Below are 25,847 nucleotides of genomic sequence, written 5' to 3'. Positions count from 1 at the left end.
TGTTACCATCTCCTGTTCAGAAAGAGAATGTAACCTGTCGTAGCATTGTGTCTATACTTAATTCACCATCTCCTTGCTTAAGGACATTACTAAGTTAGACTTAATTTTGATAGTACTCTAACCTACAAGGGCTATTAAATGCAATTAATCCTAATCTTACTAGACTGACTCAGTATTTATCTTACTGGTGCAAATTCCACCTCTGTTGTGACATATTTATATAAAAGTGAGGGTTTGTAGATGAAGAAAAAAGATGTTATGTTACATAAGTTCTGTATTCGTAGAATAAAGGCCGAGAGTTTGGGTCCATATTAAGAATCTAATAATAGATGTTGCCTTTCCGTACAAAGCTTATGCTGCATTCCAGTGATCTCACTATGTGTAATACTTCCTGGGAAAACAGGGCAAGAGTACAATTTAAAAAATGTTATTAATTTGTTTCCTCTATGACTGCTTTACAGATTATTAATGACAATGATGGTTTAAGAGAGTGATCATCCAATCTGACACCCATGTTAGAGGCCAAATTCAAAGTGCTGACATTTAAGAAAATGTAAAGGAGTGTCTTTGTTACAGGAATCATTGCAAGACTGTGCAGAGAAAAATGTCTACATGAGGCCTTGCTTTTGCCCTCTATCATGATTTCTGTGCTGCTTATAAAATATATTCTTAAGCATTAAATGGTTAAATAAATTGACCTAAAGAAAGAAGACAACCAAACCTGCAAACGCAATTAGTAATGATAGGGAAAAACACCATTACTGGTAACAGGATTAAGTCCTCTGTCTAAAATGATGGTACCTCAAAAAAGGCAAATCTTTTCTTGAGGCTTCCTGAAAGATTGTTATTTGAATACCAGTTTCAAAAATGCTGTTTATGGATGTATTCCATTAACTCTGTACTTTTCTTCCCTAACAGCTTGCACGTAGCACAGCATTGTATTTGACATGGTTCTGTTGCTGGCAAAATACAGAGCACATTTTTTGTGGGGCTTTCTCCCCCCCCTCAAAACATCTTTCCAGCATTATTTTTTATTACATTTAATTATATATCACACATCCGCCCTTCCATTCAGTGGGGCAACTTAGCAGCCAAGTAGCACATACTCAGTTTCATGGACCTTATGAAACAGACTTCTGCTCCGAAATGTGACTGAATTTGGCCCACAGGTTCAAAGCTGCTGGAGTAAAGGAGTAAAGGACAGGCAGAAGTGCACTACCATAGGCCTTGTTACTTCAGAAAGCTACCTTAAAAACTAGAAATAACAGCAGCAGAGAGCCAAGGATGGCTGAGTGCTTGAAGAGAGTTGGCAGTTCTCAAATATAATGGCTAAGGGGAGCTAGGGATTGTCATTAAAGATAAAGACTTCTGTGTCTTCACTTTAGCTTACTTACAGACATTAAATGACCTTTTATGTCTTCCTTTCTGCAGCTTTTGGGTGGAATGATTAAACAGTGCAAATACATTTTGAAAGGAATCTGTTTTATATGCTGCGTAACACAATAACAGTTTTCATCAATTCATTTTAACTGTAGGTGACAAAGTTGTTGGAAGAACTGAGAGAGGCTAAGGAGAGCCAGAGTCCTGAAATGAAACATTTCTTGTGCCTGGAAAAGAAAATCAAGCATATAGAGACTAGACATGCAGAAAGACAGCAAGCAATTCAAAAGGTACACCAGAGTATAACTGCATTTACTTCCAAGAGCAATTTATTGGTTTAACTGTAATTTTATGGTATTTACACAGGCTCATTTAGCTGACACTGCAGGGGGGCAAGTACTTCTTTTACAGCCATGGTTTTGTCTTTTCTGCCTGCTGATGCAAGTAAATGTATCTGCAGTCCAAGTCAGCTCGTCCTTGCTGTGCTAATTAAAAATACTTGTGCATGACTTGCGTAACAGGTGTGCAACTTCCTTGCAGCCCGATCTTAGAAGGCCCTGATGTTGCAGAGGGTTGGGTCACATGACTTCTGGAGGTCCCTTGTATCATTTGATTATTTCATATTTCATTGCACAAAGAAAGCAAGCTAGTGAGAAACTGACAGGAGTTTGTAGTGCAGAATTTGTTAAGCTATGATATATTCCTCTGTTGAACTGTAATTTTATTTTCTGGTCTCAGCAGTCCTATTCAGAAAAGCTACATTAAAAGTGTAGAAACATGTTATAGCAGTCTACCACATACTGGTTTAATACCTGAAACAACATAAAAACCCCTTTATCTTCCACAAAATAAAAGTTGGGGATTTTGAATGTTGAATCTTTGTGATACAGCTTTTTGTAGTTTGAATGTGTAAAACAATTTTGCATTGATTTTTTTCATCTTTATTTTATGTCATGGTCTCCATCCAGAATTTTTATCATTCAAGGAGCTTTCTGTCATCTGGAAAAAGTTTTCTAGTCCATATAGATTTATTTTCAACACTTGCATTACTTAAATATATGGCTGTCTTGCATTAGTATTTTAATTTAGGTTTTACTTAAATGCACAGTGTCAAAAAAGGGCAGTTGTACAGGAAAATCAACAAATATGCAGGTGTTCTTAGTCTGTGGGATCTGTTCTACAATTTTAAAACCAGATCTCAAACAATACGCCTTTATGTACAGAATTTTTTTGTGATAGAAGGTTTTTATTCTTAGACATTTCTACATCAGGTATTCAATTTTCTTTCCAAAAAGAACTGTGCATAAAACAAGTCATTGGATTAAAACAAACCCTGTTGTCACTGATGATTTTTTTATTTTTGTTCATATTATGTCCTGCTAAAGGCAACTGTATTACAATTCATTTTATGCTATTTATTTGCTTTTGTGCAATGTGAGGATTTCTTTAACCATTTCTGTAAAGTGTTTACTGCTACCTACTCTGGGATCTAAGTCCACTGAATACCTGTCGTACTTACTAAGATGTTTTGTAGTGTATTGTTTTCAAAAATAGAAATAATAGTATACATAATTACTACTAAGTAATGTCATCATTCCTGGTGCCACTGTCCTTGTTATATACTAAGCTTCGGGTTTTGTTCATTGAAGTTTTGCACCTTTAACCATCTGCATTGGAGCATCAAACAGTCCACCAAACGAAGGATATGAAAATGAACAATGTAGAAGAGGTAATTGCTGAGCAAGCAATTAACAGGTTATCCTTAGTGTCAAACTGCAAATATGATAATTAGGGCCTGTTGCTGACCAGGCTCTAGTGAGATCGCACACACCAATATGATGTTCAAGCAAATCCAAAGTTTATTCAAAACATACAGGTATATATCACCTTAAGTGACCCTACCCCAGGTACAGATGTCTGATTCCATAGGCTGAGGCTGGAAACATGTCCTTTTAGGGTGAAAACAAAACTTGTAAGGTGGTCCTTCGGACCTACCTGAATTAGAGGCGGCAACATCTCCCCCTTTTGTTTCAAAGAACAAAGCAAAAATGCAAACAACAAAATACACATAACAACACTGTAATTTTAAATCTTAGCTCCTTAGCTAACTTATCCAATGGGGAAATTGTTACCATTAGGATACTACTCAGATTCATGCATATTGCAACTTGAACAGAAAGGCTGAAAATTTTGAAAATTGAGAAAAAACATTTTGAAAATCTTAGATTTTGCTAATTCAAGACTTAACAGGGTATTTTGCGGGTTACACATCCCTACCTCCCCCTCTCTTTTCAAAATAGACTTTTGGAAGGAGGTACAGTAACCTTTGTAACCTAACACAAACTAATACATGACTAAGATATGTATGCTTGGAATTTACAAACTTACAATTAGTGCAAAACAAGAAACTTTTCTTTCACGCATGAAATTGTGGTCTTTTTGTGCAGTCGTCACCGCACAAACCACTGTAAACAAAACTACAAATTTTATTAAATTTTGTGCAAAGTGTCCAAGAGTGCAGAGTGACTTCACTTAGCAAAGAAGCAAGTTCAGTCTAGCTGAGCTAAACTTCCTCATGCAACATTTCAAGGTCAATTCTCAAAACTTCTGTGTGGCCACTACAGAGGTTTGAGAATAAAGCCTTGAGTCTCAGTCACTTTATACATTCTTGGTAAGGCAGTAATGCTGTGTGGAATTCACAGAGAAGATTCATAAAGGCTAAACATAACTACTTACATTCTGCAGAAAATGTTCAGCAGCTGAGGGGACAGGTGTTCTTACCTCTACAGCCTGCTGGGCAACTTGGTAGTGCAATAAGCTTAAAACTGCACTTTAACTGAAAATTAACAGAATTTCAAAATACAGGCTAAACAACATGCTGACTTGAACTGGACTGTTCTTGTTTGATTGGACAGTTAATGACTAGTCCTAGGCTACCACTGCTTGTGGTTGTGGTTGCCATATGGGGAAGGCAGCCTGGCTCCAGTTTCCATGAGGTATTTGACTGGCTGCGCTCCATGGCCTGCAGCCCCTCTGGTTTTCTGGAGGCCCAGCTCCCCACCCCATGTTTGTTAGAGGAGTACCATCCTTTTTATATTTAGAATGACAATCCTGGGCCTTGTGACCAAGCTTGTGACAATGGTTACATTCTCCACTGAAGCTTTGAGTTTTGCTATATTTTGATTGTGCTGGACAAGATTTTGTTGTTAAACTCTAGGGTCTTTTCCCCCTTTTTTGGGTAGATTGTTTGCTAAGAACTGTGGCTAGATGCTTTTCATCTGGTTTGACAATAGCTGTGAAAGCTTCTGAAATGGTCTTTTGAGTTACCAGAGGCTTTCCTATTCTAGGAAGGTTAGAAAAGGCAGCTAGGGCAGCATTCTTGGATCTTTCAAATCCCTCTTTTACTACATCGTGATTCCCGGCTCCCCCTAGCATGTCCCAAACAGAGGCTTCTTTTTCTTTTGGTGCCGCGCTTTCAAGCGGCTGTGGTGTTGCTTTCCATTCTGGGATGCAGCCGGTGGGTGTGGCTGTCGGTGATGGAGGCTGCAGGTACCAGGTTGTCGGCGCAGGGGAAGTCCCTACGGCGCGGGGGGTTCCGGTGCCGGTGTTGGCGACTGCGGGCAGCGCATGGCTATCGAGGAGGGGGTCCCCACCGGCGCTGCAGAGCTTGGGTCCTGCGCACCCGGCGCTGTGGGAACTCACTCCCGGGACGCATGCGCTGTGGAGGGCGCACAGGGGACGGGACGAGCTCTGCTGGCTCCGCTCCACTGGGGTGGGGCCCCTCCCCTCTCCATGACTTAGTCTATCCACGCTGAAGGTGGTGGGGGTGGCGCGGGAACTGATTCGCCCCAGGGGCGGGCGAATTTGGAGCCGACCCTGGCGGGCTGCGGGGGACCCGCGCCTGGCACATGCGCCTTGATTGGCGTGCAGTAGGGAGGGGGGTTGGGCGATCCTTGCGCTTCGTGGTAAGGGCGCGCAATTTCTTTGTTTGATTTCACGGGCTTTTCAATCACGTGGTCTCTTTGTTTTCCTGGCCACGTGGTTTCTAGTCCCGCTGAACTGTCTCCCGCGGCAGTTTCCAGCCGCAACGGAGCGACTCCAGCGTACCCGTGGAGCGGTGGGGAGCGCGGCGGAGGCACCCCAGCCCTGAGGTACCCGCAGGGCATTGGTGGTAGTGGCGGCGGCAGCGCTGCCGAAGGTGGATGGACAGAAGTAAAACTGTTTTCCCTCATCTCTCTCGGCTGAGGGCACTCCCCATCACGTTTTCACGGATTCAGGATATAAATAAAAGTCACTCACGGTTTGGAATGGCTGGATGTTTTCTGCGGCGTGTCTCGTGGGGTTCCAGGGTTGCTGTTGAGGTCCAGCCGCTCCTACAGCGGCAGCCGGTCATACAGGCAGGTAAAAGGTGGGCTCTGGGCTCATTTGCTGTGCGTAGGCTGTTTCTTGGTAGTTATAAGGCGGTGCAAAGACGATCTTGGCTTTTGGCGGCAACGAATGGGATGGAAAAGCCTTGATTCCATGGTTGCTGTGATTCCGTCGGGTTTTCCGGAGCGGGAGCGGGCGGTGCCGCGTGTGGGTACGGGAACGGCACAGCGCTGGCTCCGTGGCTCGGCTCCGGGCTCCGCGCTTGCGGATAGGGCAGCTGCGATGCCGAAGGGAACGGCAGCAGGAGTCTTACAGACGGCACGGGCAGAGAGGGGTACCGCGGCGGCGTTTCCGCGGGCAGCAGTGCCCGCGGTGGTGCAGAAGGATGCTTAGGGGAAAAGCCACCCTGCAGAAACAGGCTTTTTTCCCTTCTCTCAGGTAGTTTGAGGTTTTCTCGGGCTCGCTCCACTTGAAGGAGCATCTTTCTCATAGTTGTGTGTGACGGAATAAGTGGCAAAAATTCTTTGGGTGCAGTTTGTGCGAAATTCCACAAATCTGCCTCGATATTGTCACACAAGTCTATGGAAAATGTGGAATTGGCATCTGTTAAGTGCCCCCGACTAAAGCACCAGTCCAAAAATTTTTGTAATACTTGCTTTTCAATGTTTGTTTTTGTAACACAAGCTAATTTTTCAAATTTATCAAGCAATAAGTTTGTTTTAGTCGACTTGGAATTTCCCATGTTTCTTTAACTCACCGGTTTGAAGGTCGTGGTTCTTTCAGTCCATGTTCTTCCAGTAGCTCTCTAGGCCACTACAACAAACTCCCGAGTTTACAGGAGACAGAAGCTCTTGGAGGCTTCTCCACAAAGCACCCAAAAAATTGGGGCACAGCAGCTCTCGGGGGCCACGCCTTAAGGTTCTAGACAGGTCTGCAGGTGGCTTCCATGTTCTGAGACACGTCGGGGTCCACCAATTGTTGCTGACCAGGCTCTAGTGAGATCGCACACACCAATATGATGTTCAAGCAAATCCAAAATTTATTCAAAACATACAGGTATATATCACCTTAAGTGACCCCACCCCAGGTACAGATGTCTGATTCCATAGGCTGAGGCTGGAAACATGTCCTTTTAGGGTGAAAACGAAACTTGTAAGGTGGTCCTTTGGACCTACCTGAATTAGAGGCGGCAACAAGGGCCTTTAAGTGGTAGAGCTTTCCTTGAAGAATCTATTGTAATTAAAAGTGGTGTGGAGATTTTTATACCTTATGACACTTTTTTGTGTGTCATTTAATGGGATTATGTCAGGGGTTCATGTCAAAGTTAATTCAGACTTTTATCTGCAACAGCATCAGATCTTTGTGACTACAGGACATTTTCTGATGATTTGTAGGACTTTTGTTTTTTAAAAGTAGTAGCCAACAATATGTCCTCAGATTTCATTTGTTTGTCTCGCAGAGCGTTCTTTTAATTAAACGTATAAATGGCAATTCAAAAAGTTTATTATAGAGGATTTGATGTTATATGCTCAGTTTTGTCTTAAACATTCAAACCTTTAGTTGCTGCTTTGGAAAGGATAAGTTAAATTCTCCCGAGGTCCATTAATCAATAATTGATTCTACCCTTCTGTCATTAATGGAACTATTTAAAAGAATTTATTGCTCTCAGAATGATTTTTGCAATATTCAGAACAAATTGTTTCCACTTAACATGAGCATTTGGCTTTGAGACTCAACATTTTGCAAAGGAGTGGATGAGTATTGGACTATGAGGTGGCAATGCTGACTTGCTTCTAACTTACAGGCAACTCAACTCACACAACACATGACTGAAGCAAGGCAAACCCTTGAGGCTGAGAAGTGGCGACGACTGGCACAAGAGAAGAATCAAGAACTGCATAAGTTTCGAATGGAATTGGATTCAATATTAGATGTTTTACATGAACTGCAGAAACAAGGGGTTGTTATTTCTGCTCCTGATTCCAGTGGATTCAGAATGGCAGACAGCAGCTGCAACACATGATTAGGTAGTAATTGATTAGGGAAGTAGAATTTTAATAGTAAAATTATGTGTAGAAAATGTTACTGAAACTCCTTAATGTAACACACACACACAGAAATTGAATTGCATTCTGATCTTATCTGGAATCTCACATGTACAAAGGTAGGTTTGCATTGAGCAATTTTCTAGGCATTTTTTATGTCTTACATTTTGTTAGTAATAAATTTACATTCCATTTTTATAAAAATAATTGGAATATTGAGATTATTCTGTAAATTCAATTACCATTGAAAAATTCCCTTTTTCAGATACTGTAGAACATGCCTGAATATTTTCAATTCTTCTTTATAATTTGTGTCATAGTGATTCCTTTGTGAACAATTTAAGTAATAAACTGTTTGATTTTTATGTTTAGTATGTAGAGTTAATATATTTCATTCTGTAGGGGAGGAAAATCATCTTTTTCCAATATTTTGCTTCTCTCCCTCCAATTCATATAGTATTCCTTCCCTTATTTTTAAAACCCCTTCCAACTTAGTGAATGATTGGAGGGCTGGAGCAGAGCAGGCATTCCCTGGTGATGCTCAGATTCAAACTGTTCTTTGTTTACCTTTCAGATATTTCCAGCTGTGCTGGTAAGAATTTTGGCAGAGTGGGTCTAGCTGAATTGTTACAGGGCAAATTTTAAAAAGACTATAAAATGCAGGGTGAGAGTAGTTAATGGTACCCTTTTAAAAGGGAAGGCCATATTGATAAGGTTTTTACAGTGAGCTGTTCAGGATCTGACAGTAGTATCTTCATAGATGATCTTGACAGACCAAAGACGCCATTCAAATGTGAAGACAATGTGCTAAAGCTCAGACTGCAGGGCAAATGTAGTGTTAAAATACTGAGCAAGTTAGAAAAGGGGCAAGAAAAAAACAAACTGCTGTTGTCCTTGAAAGTGACAAAAGAGTATGCTGAAGTAGGACTAATCCACTCCCCAGATACCAAATGTGGATGGAACTTTCTGCTGAACCGACAGGTGTCATGGCAGGTAACAAACTGAATGTTACAGACAATTGCCTTTACCCTCCCCTCATGCCCTGCTGAGTTACACACCTGTGCTGTGGAGCACGTACACAGGAGCAATTCCTACTGCATCACCATGTACCTTAGTGTACTAAGGTTTTGGTCTCCTGTTTCAAGAAAGAAATGGACCCAGTGGAGGGAAAAGAAAAATCATCACATGAGAAAATGTAACCTTAGGAAGCTCTAAAGCCACGGGGGCCACCGTGTTCCAGAGAGGACACTGGGGAGGGAGTATGAGTGTGGCTATTATGCTTGACATAAATGAAAAACCTGCTGCTAAAAGGAAGAAGCAGTAAGTTAAAATAAAGGAAATTCCAGACAGATAGCTATTTGGTGGCTGGAAGGGATGGGTTTCCAATAAATCAGTAAATTACTAGTTTGACGTCTCAGTGTTGCAAGCCTTTAAAAATCCCATAGCACATATATTGAGGTTGTAGCTCAATCAACTGTACTTACTTAGGGCAAAGAGAAGATATAAGCTAGAATGTACTCTTGAGGTCCCTGTAGTATTGACTGAAGCCAGCATTTAAGTCAAATGTGAAATAGTTCAGGCCTGTGCATGTGTTTTTATGTTAAGTTCTTTAGGGACAGCAGTAAATGTGCATTTTCTCTCATACAAGCATGTGGCTGAGCATGCATAAAGAACAAATTATACCATACAGGCATTGACAGTGCCTGAGTGCAAGGTTTGGAGATTTTGTACATACACAAACATCAAATGAGACTGCATACACATGTATATAGATACTAAAAAAGCTTGGTCAATTGCCAATTAATTTAATAATCTTGGTTGTTTCATATTCAGATATTTTCAATATTTCTACTGTGGATATTTTGACCCCATCTAACAAGTACTAGTCTAATACTATAGTAATAAAATGTGTAAATATAATAATGCTTTGTGTATAAATATCAGATATGTGTAAATATGCTGTATTTTATTAAATTCATTTTGCAAATTAAAAGGATAAAATTGAATAATACTGCAATTTACCATTTATTTTCTGTACAATTCACTATACATGTAACACTTTATTAAAGTGTGTAACCTGAAGCTTTTTAAAAATTACAGCAACCCTTGTGTTCCCAGAGAGGTCAGGTCGTGGATGGAGGTACTCCAGGGCACTGCCTAGAACAGGAATCCTAGGGAGAGTATTTCTGGTTACTGGATGCTAAGGTCATCAAGAGAGGACTGCCTTAGCCTTAATGTCATTCAAACATTTTTTTAAATTTTTATAGTCAGTTCTCAGCAAACGCTGTTATCTTACGTAGTTTGAATTAAATTCTCTATTTGAGTCTATTTTACTGAGCAGGGACAGTATTATTTACCATTCATATAAGCTATAATATGGTTTATACCGTGTTTTCACATTTATTCATGTAATTTTACACTCACTGAAGCACGGTCTTCAGTATTTAGTCATTTACTGTTAAGTGGACACTCTACACAGGAACAGGCTCTCTCTGGGCTCAAATGGCTGTAAGTTCGGGAGTTCCTTTTGGAGAACTAAGGTCCAAGTTTTAAGTTCTCTGCTAAAGTTATTAGTTATTGACTCTCCAGCAGTCTTCACAGTACAGAAAGGGGAAAATACCCTGAAATGGAGCATAAGCTGGCAAAACAAGTTGTTAGCTTTTACTAATTATTTTAGTGGGATCTTTTCAGGAGTTTTGTAATAATATACTCCTTATGTATGTTTTTCCCCTTCTTGTGCTGTCCTATTTCATCATGCATTTCCAGGAGGCAGCATAATGGATGGATGGATGAAAAGAATCAAACATAATGTCTTTAAATCATTGTCTAATGCTTAGCTGGAATCCCTCTGTTTACAGCAAACCAGGTGGAGTATAATAATTTGAATTGTCATGTTTGAAGCTTTTAAGAAATCAAGTGAGCAGCTGGCTAGGTGACTCAGAGCCCTGGATTACAGAGAAGACATTCGCTTCAAGAGAGGTAAACAGTATGTGCAGAAAAGGATCAGATTTCATCATGGCCCTTGGAGCAGAGACAGCAGCAATGTGTTCCATTTCAAGTTCTCTGAAACACTTGTTGAAATTCTTCATGTAACAAATTAAATAGGTTATCATGGATGAAGACTTTATTTGATAGCACATAATATATTTTGAAGTCTGCCACTCTATCCCACATTAAGAAATGATGGTTATATACTGGCACTAGCTGTGCAAATCCACTTCTGCAGGGAAGGGGAGACCATACATCAAATGCTGCCCTGACTTGAACAGAAGGTCTAATGATAACTTATTAGCTTTTCCTATCAATACTTGAGGCTGAAAAGCGGCAAAAAATGTCAATATTATAGTATGCCAGATCTAGAGCTCAGGTGCATAAATACTTACATCATTTACGTCACCTTTTAGTCTCAGAGAATGTATAGCACTAGATTTTAGTTGAGAAATTCACAATTTTACCCTTCCCTGTCTTTTCTCTATGAGCAGGCATTTTCTGATTTTGCATTGTAGGTTTTGGGTTTGGTTGTTTTTTTTTTTAAAGGTACAGAACTAAAACTTGTTTACATAGAACAGCATTTTGCAAGTATTCACCTTTGAAAACTGGAATACAAAACTTGACCTATTGAGTTCTTACAGAATACAAGCTGCATTTATGCAAACAAAAATACATAGTTATCTTAGAGGAGCTAACTATCTCTGCAGTTAAATCTACTGCAGGTGATGCATTTATAGAGAGTAATGAGAAGAGGGTTGAGGCCAAGCAGTAAGAAGACTCACAAAAATTCCATTTTCAAACACCATTAAATTCCAAGTACTCCTTTTGAAGGACTACTCTGGTTAGAACACTTTCTAGTCACTTCATAGTGAACAAACTCATTGGTTTTCTGGAAAAAGATGATTTTTTTTTTAAACATGTTATACATTGCCCGTTCTCTTGAGACAAAATATGCCTTGTTAGTTCCTAAAAAGGAAAAAGAAAGAAAGGAAAGAAAGCTTTAAAATAACTGCTTTTGAAGCAGAAAGTGTCTTCATTTGTCTTTGACTCTAATGTAGAGGCGCAGCAAGAAACTGAATCACCGTACCACTTTCACTGTGTCTCTGAAGTGGTGTGGGAGAACTACAGTGGGGACTGCCAGGTTATTTTTCTGTAAAATGCTGCATGAAGAGCTTTAAAAATAGAAGGGAGATAAGATGAAAAAGTAGACAATCATCAGGGAAGAACAGAAGCAGGAAATGAACACTTAAATAGCTTTACAGGATTAATACATGCTTCAGAAGGACAGTAAATACAATTCAAATGTGTGGTAAGTTAAGTTGATGCTATCTCTTGGTCATTTTATTAAGTGTATTTCATCTAGACATTGTCACCAGCATGCATACCAAAAAATGCTTCCTATTTCTCCCCAGAGTATCAGTTATACACCAAAAGAAAAGCCACAAAGGTTTAAAGTAGCAGAAGAAAATCTTAGGCTAACCTCCTGAGAATGGCAACATTTTCTAAAATCACACCTACATTTTTTTTAAACTTCTGAAACTTTTGAGATTTTTTTTTCAAAAGGCCTGTCAAACACTGGAACAAGCTTGCCCATGGAAGTGGTGGAGTCACCACCCCTGGAAAATTTTAAAAGACTGCCTGGACTTGTGTAGATGTGGCACTTGATGTGGTTTAGTTGTGAACTTGGCAGTTCTGAGTTAATGATGGGACTCAGTGATCCTAAAGATCTTTTTCCAACCTAAATGGTTCTGTAAAACATAGTTTTAAATGCTTTAAAAAGAACCTTGATTTCTCAATAGCAGAGGAGATGGATTCTACACAGATTTCCCCTCCTTCAAGCAGCATTTGTTTTCAAGCACAGCAAAGAAAAAAAAAAGAATTAAAAATGGCTCAAGCATTACTGAAGGCAGCTCACTTATCCATAAATACGCTATAAAATCCACATTTATTAGAAGTCCCAGAACTTATTAGCAAGAAAAATGTTAAGCTGCAGTTTAGCCATCATATAGATAACAGTTATTTGAGGTGCCTCAGCTGGAGATCTGCATTGCAGCCCATGCAGCTGTGCTCATGTAGAACAAACAGGGTTCACTTCAGGCTTCTCCTGGAACTATTTTCAATAACAATCTGCTGCTTTTAGACAGACTCTGCTTTGTTTTAAGTATAATCCCATTACTTTAAACAACTAGCAAGTGGTGTAAGAATTACATTTGAAAACAGGAAATTGAGCTATAAGTGGTTTATAGCAAGGGCACGGAAGGGAGAAGATGTTTTTATTCTTTAAGTGCTCAACCCCTTCACTATTTTTCCTATTTGTAAGGTGAAGGAATAATGACTTAATCAGCATTTAAATGTCTGAAGAATGTATCAGCAGGCCACTATACATTTTCCCTCTGACAAAGATGTGTTGTATACAAAGCAGGATAGTTTTTTAAAAAACAACAACAAAAAAAACCAGGAACAGTAACTGGCATCCACTATTTTGATTTCAGTTAAGAATTTCCTGCAAAACATACTCCAAACTGAGCAAAGGATTTGAACCTGGTGCCTCTGCATCCTATGTGCTTGCTCTAAAACCATTTGGTCATTAGTTATGATCTTTTGAAGAAAGCTGAAATACAATGTAAGTACTCTCTAAGGTTCAGAATCTTATGCCGTTTCTAAGAAATAATGGTTGAAGCTACACCTATTCAATTCCTTAACAAACCTTTCCCTGGGAGAACAGGTGAGGTTGCAACACCATTGCAATTGAGTACAAAAAGAAGATGGGAAGATGGGGAAGCACAGCTTAGCTTCACTTTTGGAGCTGGTCCTCTCAACAACTGAAAGCCTGCTAGCTCACCACTGGCCCATGAGTAAAGAAAGGGCTGTTTATAAAGCCACAAAGCATAGGAAGGTTCAGCCTATAAGCAACACATAACACCAGTTTAACATTCCACCACCATTTGCATGTAGTATCTGCACTGAGGTTTTTTTTAATTTCCTGTGATTTAGCTACTGAATCCTACTCTTACTGAACTGGAAGATCACATCAGCAATTAAAAAAAAAAAGGAAGAGTCAAATCACAGTTTGTGTTTCCACATCATCACTGGGCAGCTGTTGGAATGTCACTCTGAAGTACTTAAAATTACAGGCACCAATTTGCTTTTACTCAGCAGCACATGGTGATAGCAATTTGTAAACACTGCAGTCTAAGAATTTAATTTACAAGGTATTCCCTCTGGAAGCTTTGTAAATTGGGTTTAACCTGCACTAAAAGTAGTTAGGAATCAGAAACTGAAGTTAATCCCAAGCAGATATTTATTGTGCTGCTCAGCTTCAGGCATCCATACTGGCAGTAGCAGAAGCTACAGAAGCTCCTCAGAGGCTGCCTGTTTATTCCTTGCTTCTGTCTCACTTTGAGATTTACACTTTCCTTAGCCAAGGAATTTTCATAGAGCTCCCAGTGCCAGGCTCCAGCCTTCACAAATCTTGTAGATTATTATGGTATCCGCCAGAACCTGGTCATGAGCAGTCTTTTAAAAATAGCAAAACAAGAAATAAACAAAAAAATCAAAACGCAAAACCGAGTCTGTGCAAAAGGTTCAGACCACAGAAGGCATAAGAATAAAGCATTTAATGTTTTTACTTGTCTAAACTGCATTCTAATAGCACAGCCAGTCTTACATACAATAAAAAGCACAGGTCTGAAAGACCTTCTGTCAAAATAGCAGAAGGCCAAAAAAGGCTCAAATTGGGCAATAGTGGGAACGTTTACCTTAAAGATTTTTTCAGTCAAGGATCCGATGGGAAGATTGCATGACCAGTTTGCTTTCTAAAATGATTGGCGGTTCTGAGATGAGGAGATCATCCTCACCTAATGAAGAGTTCTGCTCAGTGTTCACAAAATTAGGAATGTTAAATTTTGTAAGACAATGTAGGTCTTCCTCAAACATTCCCCGGTTTCTGGGAACCTCCTGGAAGTGGATATTACTGTCCAGACCTGGACCTTTCTGACTTTCTTTTGCTTTGTTAATATGTTCCACTTCATTAATACAGAAATGGAAAAGTGACTGGGATTCTTCAGCCATTTGACGAGAAAAGACCCTCTCAGACTCCAGAGGTCTTCCAAAATCTGTCACAAAGCTGTTCATGCGAAATCTTTTTTCAGAAGGTTCTGCATTGCTAGGGAGGAAAAAGAAAAATATAGTAAACACAAAAGTAGAACTATTTGAGTCCTTATCAACACCTTATCTGGTGGCTTCAGCAACTACTATGATCAAGAAGAAAGGAAATTCCATGGTTTATTTACCACTAACTTCTAAAGCCATCAATATTTATTATTTTCTGCTGAAGCTATTTTAAGTCTTGATTTGTCATAATAATTTTCCATGGGAATAAGTTAATGCCAGCACTCTTAAATGGCACTTCCAGTAATCAATATCCTGTAATAGTCACACCACTGAGGGAGCTTAGAAACACTCTTCAGGGTCTCCTCTTGATATCAAGTAGTATCAAGTAATAACTTTTTTTTTAAAATGGCTTATGAGAACACTGAGAAAAATCCTTGATAGAAAAAACCTTTCTGGGGCACAGGCAGCACTGCTCTCACTAAAAGGCTTAACTTGAGTGCTTGGTTGTCCAGACATCAAACCATCTTTTCCACTGACTTCAATCAATGACATTTAGATTTCCAAATTAGGAGAGTTGGAACTAAAGACTGCTTTAAAGACTGGTAGTCTTAACAATTCAGGCACATAGCCCAGGAAGGACAGTTTAACATATTTCCTGTGAGTTTTCTGTAAAAGTTTTAGCTCCAATCAGCACCAATCTACAAGGACTTTGCAGGAGCCTTAACAACTGGGGGTGAGAAAAGCTCAAGCTAGAAGGAAGTTTTACAGATAGCAGTGCATCCTTTTTCAACCTGAATTTATAAGCAATCATCACAAAATGCAAGCTTTTTGCATCTGAAATGCAGTAGAGGTATTCAGAGGATGAGCAATGAAAATCTAAACATACTCTCAGAATATAAATTTTGTTAGAGAAATGTTAAGAAATCATACTATTTACATCTGAACATGTAGCAAATGACACTGGAGTCAGATAATTGGACATATAGAGGTGCCCTCAGCACTTAGAGTTTTTCAGAGAAACACTATAATTTCATACCCTGAAGCCTGCAATAGGAGATAAGTGCCTACATGCTTTTGAAAGCCTCAAATGACACCTTCAGAAATCTACCCCTAAAACCTTTGAGTTCACAGGATACCTACAATTGTTAACCTTAAAGATCCCTGCTGCTTAAATGCTAGTTTACTTCCATTAGATGATAGGAGAATCCTGTCCTAACAAAATCACTTCCACTAGCCTTCAAATCAAAGCAGTTACCTAGTTTCTCAAAACCATATTGGCTCACTATGCATGTCAAAGTGAAGCTTATAGAAGAATAGCATTAAAACTGATGCAGTAACTAATAACCTACTATGTACACAATGGGAGGCAAACAGAATAGAATAATTCTGTGGTAGCCTTCAGAACTGGTAACTGACATTTCTCTCTTTGTAATGCAACAAAAAGCACCATGATACAAGTTTCATATATAGTTTTGCAAATCTGTCCCAGGAGTTTCTACATAGTATGGTAGTACAGCCAGTGAAGGTGGCAAAGAAGCGTAGAAAGGACAAACACTGTAAGCCTAGGAAGAAGTGACTGCAGAAGAATGCTTAAAGTGCATCCACTAGAGAAGTAGGATTACTTCATAGGTGTGGAAAGTGTTTTATAATCCAGTGAGCTATGAAGGAGCAAAGGCTGACAGTGCAGAGGGGCACACAAGACTGGCATCAGCAACCTAATATAAGTGGAAAAATAGAAGATGTCCATAAAATTTACAATGACCCAGAATGTTGAGGACATACAATAAGGAATAATCCTGTGTTCATGAGCAGGGAACACGTGATCTAATATACAGTGATATTTTGGGATTCTGGAATTCACAAACACCATCTCTGTATTTTGGATAGAATTTTTTTTCTTTTACAAGACTAGAAACTTGCATAGTCTTCCTCATTACAATATGCAAGGATACCTCAGCAGATACGTTTTCAGAACACTTAAAATAAGCAAAGCAGTCTCAGAAAGCCTAGTTTTACTGTGGAAGGGAGCACAGCCACCTGGACAATCAAATCCCTTTTGCAATATTTGAGCCAACAGAACCCTCTGAGTCCCAAAAGGTGCCAAGAAGAAAGCAGGAAGTTGAATGTCAGACACCTTGAACAATATACACACTGAAAAACACACAAAACAAGCAGTTGCCGGTGAACTAACCCCAGCTCCTTTTTCTGGGAATCTTCCAGCCTATGATGCTGGGTTCTGGCCTGCTGGACTCAGCATTAAGCTCTGGACTCTGCCCACTGGATCTGAGTGCACTGTCAGGTTACAGATCATCTTGCCTAGTATATTCTTCTTACAGGAGCATACTAGTTTGGGGCTGACACTTGAGATTCCTCTATAGCTTAAACATCCATTCTCTCAACATTCCCTGAAGTGACCTGGGGAACTTGGCAAACCATGGAAGTGAGTAAGGAGCCAATCCTAAACAGCAGGATTTGATATCCTATGGGGAACTTCTGGGATCTGAACATACAGCAGTCCTGAACATGTAGGAATCCTGAAGTGCTATCCTGAACCTGAGAAACCTCCCTGAAAAAAGTATTCAGCAAAAATATACATATATCTGTAGAAGTTTTTGTTTCAATGTGTCTGCATTTCTCTGGATCCTTAGACAAAATCAAGTAATTTTTTGGAAAATAAATTCTCTGTCATTTCACCTTTACTGCAAATAGTGGTACAACCTGCCTAAATAAGTGCACGAAGCTTTGAGATTACATCAGCCAATATGTATACAGATACATTACACAAACTCTTGCACATGTTGCACAAATATGTTTTAAGGACATTTTCAAATGGAGAAACAAAGAAAGCATACTATCCTCTCCTGAGTGATGAAGGAGAGCATTTTTCAGATAGAAATTCAGAAAGAAAGATTTTCAACAAATTTTTTTTGTTGCACAAACTAATCTTCTATACATACTAATATGCAGGCAAATAAAAGAGAAATGTAGCAGACATAATTTCCATAACTGATTAAATTTCTGCCTCTCTCCATCAAAATCCTCACCCTTCTGGTCCGTGAATGTATCCAATTCTGAACATCTTTTATAATTCTGAAAAGTACATTCTATCATGACTCTTTATACTGAGCCAAGAAAAGCATATTACTAGAAAAATCAAGAGTATTCTACTTTGTATCCATCCATCTGAGCCCAGTTACACTTATCTCTCACATTAATGGTACTTTAAAGAACAGCCAAATAGCCTTGCTAAAGTCAGAGACACATCCATCAATCAAGCTGGCTTTCTCCCAAGACCTAGGAATCCCATTAACATCTATCTCTAAGGGAGGCTGCAAGACAGCCTGCTAATGAAACACCGAGTCATGAAGAATCCAGTCAGGTATAAAAATAGAAGATACAGGCAAACTAAAATCACAGTCTGCACTGATTTGACAGGTAGGTGTTCTCCAGTTTTTATAGACATCTATCAAAAATAAGAGGATACAGCATTCACTGCACTTAGCATTTTCCTGGATGATCCATGTTCAGTACCATACACATTTCATTATTAAAAGCCAAAAAAGTAACGCTAAAATTTGTTAGGGGTGCCAACTCAGCATACATAGTAAGTGGGCAAGCACTGAAGCACACAGGTCCCAAAGATACAAAGAGGTTTAAAACAAATGCAGAAAGGAATAATTGGGCTTGCTGTAGCAACTGAAGAAAAATTGTATTAAGCTTTAGAATGGAAGGGACTTCTGGAGCTCTCTAACCTGATGATGAAGGCAAGGCCACCCCTGAATCCAGATCACCTTATCTGGATGTAGAAGTTAACCAAAAACTCTCTAGGCAACCTGTTCCAAGCAAATTGATGAAAAAAAGCAGGAAAACAGTGGGAGGTATCCAATAGACCGCTGCTACCTCAGAGTACACTTTTACCTATTAAATTCTCTATATTGTATATTTGACTTCATCACTTCTTTCCCTGTCAAATTATTCACATGGGATACAGACTCAGGTGCTCAGCTAATTTACAAGGTCTTTTAGGGGAAAGGCAGCACCGTGACACTTAGGATGACTTTACATTTGTTTGGGAGCAAGGTCTGTCTGCTTCATAACAGTCTGTAATGGAAACAAAAATACCAGCAAGTCAGTTCTGGTAAGCTGTTCTTCTGACTCTGTTTTCTTCTCACAGAAACAAACATTTAGGAGGACAGAAGAGGCTCAAGATACACACATGCCATTTCTATTTGTGGTGCTGTCTCTAGAGATGGGCTATTACATGAAGTTTCAGAGCCAGTCTACATATGATTAAGTAATAAAGGGCCTTCAGTGGACAGAGATAGGCTGCTTTAGAAGGCAATAAGCACTAACAATTGCCTTTCACAATCAGCTTCTCATCATTGCTACCTGCCTGCAAGTGATCTCATGTTCCAGAGAGGCTATTTATTCCTACTTTATGGCACACAAGCCTGAGGGGAGAGGTGGATTCAAAGTTTCTTATAGGAAGGAACAATGGGAGCCTGGGTGCTGTGCAAATGCAGATAAATCACTGAGACAAGGCATAGTCTACACGTAATTATCAGCCAGGAAGAATAAGAAATAAAGGACTTTCAGAAGACCCTGGCTTTAAACAAATGTTGAGCTGATCTGCACTTCAACATCTACTGGAATTTCTCAGCAGAAACTAAGACACTCTGAGACCCAGTGAGTTAAGGGAAGATTTTGTTAATACTACTGATACCAGCCTTTTGGACTTGAGCATATAAACATGTGGAAACCTGTCAGACTTCAGCTTCCTTAATTTAACATCTGCATTGCATTTTATTTGTATATACTCTATTATTATTCACACTTCCACTCCGAGATAGCTTGAGCTCACCTAGAGCAATCCCATTTATCTGCAGAACAGCAATCTAAAGGCACCTCTATCTGTTTGGCAGCATACCTACCCATCAAATTTCTTTTAGCATGAAAATGCTAAGATTGTTTGAAATGAAGAGAGACTGCACTGTCTCATAAAAACAGACTAGAACAAGATGGTGCTGAGCCAGTGCAATGTCAGCACTGTCACTGCTTGTTTGGGGGCTGCAAGAGACCAGATGTGCCACTTAGTATGCTGGATTTCTTACTCCCATTTTCAGACTCACTCTTGATGAGGTGCTCCTGTCTTTGTCAGCAGAGTCAGGACAAAAAACATGAAGATGACAAAAACTGCAAGACCAACCCAAAATCCAATCACAATGGAATCTGGTGAAAAAGAGAAAACAAGATGATCAGTGCTTTACCTGCACTTGCAGAAAGTTGCCCTCCACACACAGCATGACTGCAAATCCAAAATAATTTGGAGCTTATTCGTGGGTGGCAAAGAGGAAGGACTATCAAATTCATTATTATCTATTTTGAAACAGAAAGTTGCCCATGTAACTCCCATTTCTAGCCTGAATTTTACTGATGCCTAGACAAACTAGAAAGAAGACAAAACATTAACATACAAACATGCAAGAAGGAAGTCTTGGTCTGGACAGGAATCCATTCTACCCTTAATTCCTCATTAGACAGCCACTACTAAACCTCAGAGATCCTCACTGGCTATAAAGCTATGTGATGGTCTGTCTGACACAGTGCAGCAGGCACAGCACAGAACTGTTGAATTTCCTACAGGACTAACTAAAGAAACCAAAAACCAAAGGAATCAGCTATCCTGCCTGGTGCTTGACCCCAGCTGTTAATCATGCTCCCATGTGACGTATCTTCCATGCTAAAGGGCAGATGTGGAAATTGGAAATCAACTCAAACCATTTGCTCTTTTCCTGCACAGTCAAAATGCCTGCTGCAACCTGAGATCTCCCTGTGAAAATACTTTATCACAATCAAGTCTCTCCTTAATTCCTTTCTCTGGTAAGCTCTAAGTTTCATGTCTCCTACTGCAACTTTTATTCCTTCTCTCTTCTGCCACATCTTCCCCTCTCAACATCTTGTGTAAAATAACTAAAGGGCAGTTCAAGTATGTGATGGGGTACAGGAGTTTGTAACACCCCTTTTTGCTTAATACATAACTGGTATGAGTTTATTTCTGTAATTCCATATATTATGTGCCCTAGATCCCTTTCAGAACCATTCTATAAGTACAGCCTATATACAGTGGTTCCAGATGCACATTGTTTGGACCTTACTAATAGAAAAGAGCTCATGGTTATCTACCAACGTACCGGACTTTGTAATACCTGAAAATGTTATCTAAAAAGAAATACTGCCATTAAAAAATTTACCACTTAACCATTTATAGTTACTAGTAATGACCAGTTAGTCAGACATGCTTGCATGTAAAGTGTGACCAAGATGACTCAAAAATATTCACATAGATTATATCGACAGAGATGCAAAACTTAACCCATCAACTAATGGGAAATAAATTAATAAAAAAAGAAATCAAGATTCTGATAAACTACTACTCCCCACAAAAGTCATACCCACCAGCATTATGTGCTGAATAACAAGTCTGCCTTGTGGTTTGTTTGGTGTTTCTTCTCCTCAAAAGAATTCCTAAGTTTACTGAGCATAAAACTACATCTTCCTTGCTTAATTGTGTCTCCTGACACACTTCCAGCCCTCTGCTGTATCAATTACATTATTTGGATTTGTTTAAAATTCAAGCAGGAGTTCTCTCAGTATTTCATTTAGGTCTCACTCATGTAAATGCAAATCAGACAAACCTACTGACTTCTAAACACTTACTCAAAATAAACAGTACGTAACAAAAATTTTGTTCAAAAAATTTGGCATGAGGCACTTACATTTATAATACTGCCCCAGGTTACAAATAGATTGTAAAAAGTATCCCATAACTTTCTCAAGTTGCACTTTTAGCCTTCCTTTTCTTCATAACAGACTCGCAACATCCTGACATCAGATCTGACTCCCCTGATCATTCCTGGCCATTTTACCTCTCCAATGTTACTGAAGTTTTCTCTGTTTCAAAGGCACAAAAAAAGATATTGTTCTTATCTCTGCTGGTCACAAGTATCTCCTGGATACTTTTATCTATTTTCTAAAGCTTCAATTTACAAAACATCTGGTCCCTACTTTTCCAGATTTTCTGGTTTCTAGTTCCTGTGTTCAATCCTTCTCAAACAAAACATGCATTTTGCTTTTTTTTCACGAGCCATATATTTGAAAAGTCACTGTGACATTCAAATACCTCATCTTCTCCCCACCTCCACTTTTTTTAAGAAATGTATTTCTGTGTATTCGATTGTTCTGTCAATCCTTTCCTTCACAGGTCACTTTGAATAATTTTTTTTCTGCTTTCAGAAACAGTCTTCTGTATTCCTTTATAAATACATGAAATACTAGGAATCTCCCCTTGCATATACTTAATTAAATGAACATTAATCCAAAAGTGTCCTCCAACTTTCTCTTGTAGAATTCCTGTTATGCTATGGTTGAAAATAGTGCCCTCTCATTTTGGGTGAACTATTGTGTGTCTCAAATAAGTAAGTAATAAGAAGAAAGAATCATACACCTCTATCTTTAAGAGCCACTGATGTTTCACAGCTGGGCAGGTGTTACTGCCAGCCTGCCTCACCTAGACTGGAGTCCGTTCTCCACTGAGCTCTCACACATAAGTTACAGGCATTCATTAACACCCTTCACTGTAAATATTCAAGTCTCCCTCCTAATACAACCCCAGTGTAATATCCTCCCGTGCTTCCTCCCTCAGCTTAGAATTTCAGAGAAGTTCATGTCCAAGCCCATTGCCTCCACATTTCACAACAGTCTCAACTCACCGAGGAATGGCCAGAACAGGGCACATTCCAAGAATACACCATATGAAGAAACATTATTCTGTACACAGCACAGACATAGACTGTTCCTTTACTAGATTAAACTCTGCCCTCTGAGCAATGCATGCAGCAACACTGAAATAAAAACAGCCAACTCCAATCTATCAGTTAAAATGAAAAACAAAACTTAAAAAAAAACCAAACAAACCAAAACCACCACAACAACAAAAACCAACCAGAAGGGACTTCTTAGGTCACTGATCCAGTACTTCTAATGACATTTTTCATCAAGCTCCACCTGAAAAGCAGTTGTTCCTTCTGCCCTGTTCTCTAGTAAGAGCTGTCCAAAATGTTCCTGCTCCATGAACAGCTCGGCTGCCTCACTTAACTTGGCAATCACTTCAATGGCAATTCAAGATCTGATTTGCAGCTATGCCCTCCACAATTCCAGAGGCAATTATAATTTATTTTTTTTCTCCCATCATGCTGTTTGACACACTGAGCTAAAAAGAAGGTATATATGTAACACTGCAGCTAATCTTTGCAGTTGTTAATCTTTGCAATCAGCTTTGGCCTCTGATTAAGTGCAAGTATGGAAGACAAACTAGAAACATTACAAAAGCTAACCTATGTTTTTCAGGCACCCACCACTTGTAAAAATACAGGCACTAATCAGCAGATTTTTGAGAGGTTAAAAAAAAAGAGGTTAAGTACAATTCAGGCTAAAAAGTAAATTTTACTCTTGTTGGTTTGGTTTTGTTTTCTTTTTTTGGTTGGTTGGTTGGTTTTTGGGGGGTTTGTGGTTTGTTTGTTTGCTTGGGGTTTTAGGAAGTGTTGATACAACAAATTTCTTCTGTCCCTTGCAGAGCCTCCCCCCAAACCTCATGACTGTGCATAGACAGACAAGGGAGATCAGCCTTTCTGGGCTGCTGTTGGCCACTGTAGGCACTACTTTTTCTCATCCTGAATGGCTCATTGGGACAAATGAGACAGAAATATGTATCCCACTCTGGACCTGTGCTCCAGCACTGAATAGAGATCTTCTTCCAGTACTTTGAAGACTGGTGGTTAAACCCTCTCACACAGTATCCAGCTCATAAACAAAGAAACAAGATGGTTTGTTTGCTTCTCTTTGTCAAAGTGCTTGCAAAAGCAGCTGGTCACTGTTACATTTTTTTCCCCACTCTTTTTTTATTTCCGACCACCACCACCACAACCATCTCCCCTAAATGTATAAATCATAAAATCCAAAGACATTGCCTAGTTTTTACATAAATATTGGTCTAGTTGTCCTAGCTAAATTTTCTCCCAATTCCAACCCATATTTTTCATCTCTGTAGTCCCTATCATTCACTTACTACTTCTACTGTAAAACAGTATTATTGTATGGCCAAACTTCGCGAACGAAGGGAAGGGCTCTCCCCAGGTGGGGGTGTGCCTTTTGAGCCTGCGCAGTGGATTTTTTAGGTGAGGCACAGCGTGTGCAGAACTGGCCCCACCGTTTCAGTCCTGAGGTCCATCTGCCACGGCCGAGCGAGCTTGGACAGTGACAGGGAAGTCCTCGGGACTGTCACAGCACCCGGTACTAACCGGGGTTGACCCTGCTGAGCATCTGAGATCTGATGGGATGGGATGGCAGGGAGGCATTTAATTCCCCGGTACGGTCTCCAGTGAGACTCGAACTCATGACCTTGTGATCCAGAATCCGGAGTGCTCGCCATTACACCACGGGACCGCCCTAAAACAGTATTATTAGAACACTGAATTTAGCACACCCTTTCTATGAGGAAGGTGCCAACTATAAAAGTTTGCTCAGAAAGAGAAAATTCTTCTTTTATTTTAGATCTTATAAAAACCTTAAATTTATTTTCTATGAAGAAAAACAAAAGCAGTAGGGCTGTCCACCACTGCCTTTTCACCATTATAAGAGTAAGAAAAAAGCAACACAGATCATATTGAGTCATCACCAGAAGCAGCAGTAGCTGCGTTTGCTGTTGTAAACTCTTTTGGCAGTATTAGTATTGACAAATTTCTACCACAGGCAATAAATCCATGGTTCTTTCACGCACAAGAAAAGCACTCAACAAAAAGACACTAAATAATGAACAATTATAGTGCTCTAATAAATAGAGTAATACCTCTAAATGCAGAGAATCTGAAGAATTAGGAGAGAGATACTTTTGTACAATAATCACTCACAAATGAAGAGTAGGAACATTAAGACAGGAAGCTCAGTTGCAATAAAGTATGTCTCTACTGAACTTACATTTATGAGCCTTCAGGCCTTCAAATGACACTGGTCCATACTCATAGTACTCATAGTCCCAGGTGTAATCAGAGTTAGACGAGGCCTGATGGGAGGTTCTGTTAGAAATCAGCCTCAGGGCAGACATCTTCCACATCAATATGTATCTGTGGATATGAAATGTGTTAATAGAGACTACATACTTCTAGTACATATTTTAGTTTTATAAAGAATTCTTTCTTATTTACTGCATCACTTACTCATCACTATTCCCAAGAGCAGCCACTGCCTCATCAGACAAGGCTATCACATGCCCTCCCATTCCTTCCCCAGTCTTGGCTGGCTAACCACCGGTTAACACAGATCTTCTTTTCAAAGTAAAGAAGAAAACTTATTTTCACCTCCACAGAGATGCATGTAAGTGTACAAAGTATCAAACCCAGGTTCCTCTGATTGAATATAGTTTTTGCAGCTTAAAAATCATACATAACAAACACCACCAATTTGGCTGGAGAACTGTACAGACTATCATGCTCAAAGGGTTGTGTTATCCATAAAAAGCCCAGTTGGCAGCTGGTTGTCAGTGGTACCCCTCAGGGACTGACACTATTCTGAAATGGAGAGCACATGTACCAAGTTCACAGGTTTCGTAGGGGACAGTCAAGAGGCCAGAGGGCAGACTGCTGTTTAGATAGACCAGGACAAGCTGGAGAAATAGAGAAACAGGAACTATGTGAGGATCATCAATGCAAATGCAAAGTCCTGCACCTGGGAGGGAATAACCCCACACAGCAGTACAGGATGGAGGTTGAGTGATGGGGAGCAGCTCTGCAGAGAACAACCTGCAATGAACAACTAGCTGAACATGAGTTAGCTACATGCTTTGGGCCAAAGACCACCAAGTGTGTACTGGGCTGAATTAACAAGAGTGTACCAGCA

At 39.7% G+C, this 25,847-nt stretch overlaps 2 protein-coding genes across 2 annotated transcripts in view; one reads left to right on the top strand and one right to left on the bottom strand.

Moving 5' to 3' along the window:
- Positions 1-8,164, top strand: part of CEP162 (centrosomal protein 162) — a 44,918-nt gene extending 36,754 nt beyond the window's left edge. The window contains exons 27-28 of the mRNA XM_071548707.1: positions 1,536-1,670; positions 7,553-8,164. Coding sequence (XP_071404808.1) covers positions 1,536-1,670; positions 7,553-7,771 — 354 coding nt within the window. The 3' untranslated portion in view covers positions 7,772-8,164. The remainder of the gene's footprint in view (positions 1-1,535; positions 1,671-7,552) is intronic.
- A 6,270-nt stretch (positions 8,165-14,434) lies between these two features.
- Positions 14,435-25,056, bottom strand: MRAP2 (melanocortin 2 receptor accessory protein 2). The gene is made up of 3 exons (XM_071547838.1): positions 24,930-25,056; positions 20,027-20,126; positions 14,435-14,949 (listed from the first exon to the last, which is right to left on the bottom strand). The coding sequence occupies exons 1-3, from the start codon at positions 25,054-25,056 to the stop codon at positions 14,556-14,558; spliced, it is 621 nt and encodes a 206-aa protein (XP_071403939.1). The 3' UTR covers positions 14,435-14,555.
- Between the last annotated feature and the right edge of the window lie 791 nt (positions 25,057-25,847).

This window comes from Pithys albifrons, chromosome 2 (assembly GCF_047495875.1).
Source record: "Pithys albifrons albifrons isolate INPA30051 chromosome 2, PitAlb_v1, whole genome shotgun sequence".
Taxonomy (NCBI): domain Eukaryota; kingdom Metazoa; phylum Chordata; class Aves; order Passeriformes; family Thamnophilidae; genus Pithys; species Pithys albifrons.
Note: the sequence above shows the minus strand (reverse complement) of the source record. Positions and strands in the feature narration are given on the sequence as shown.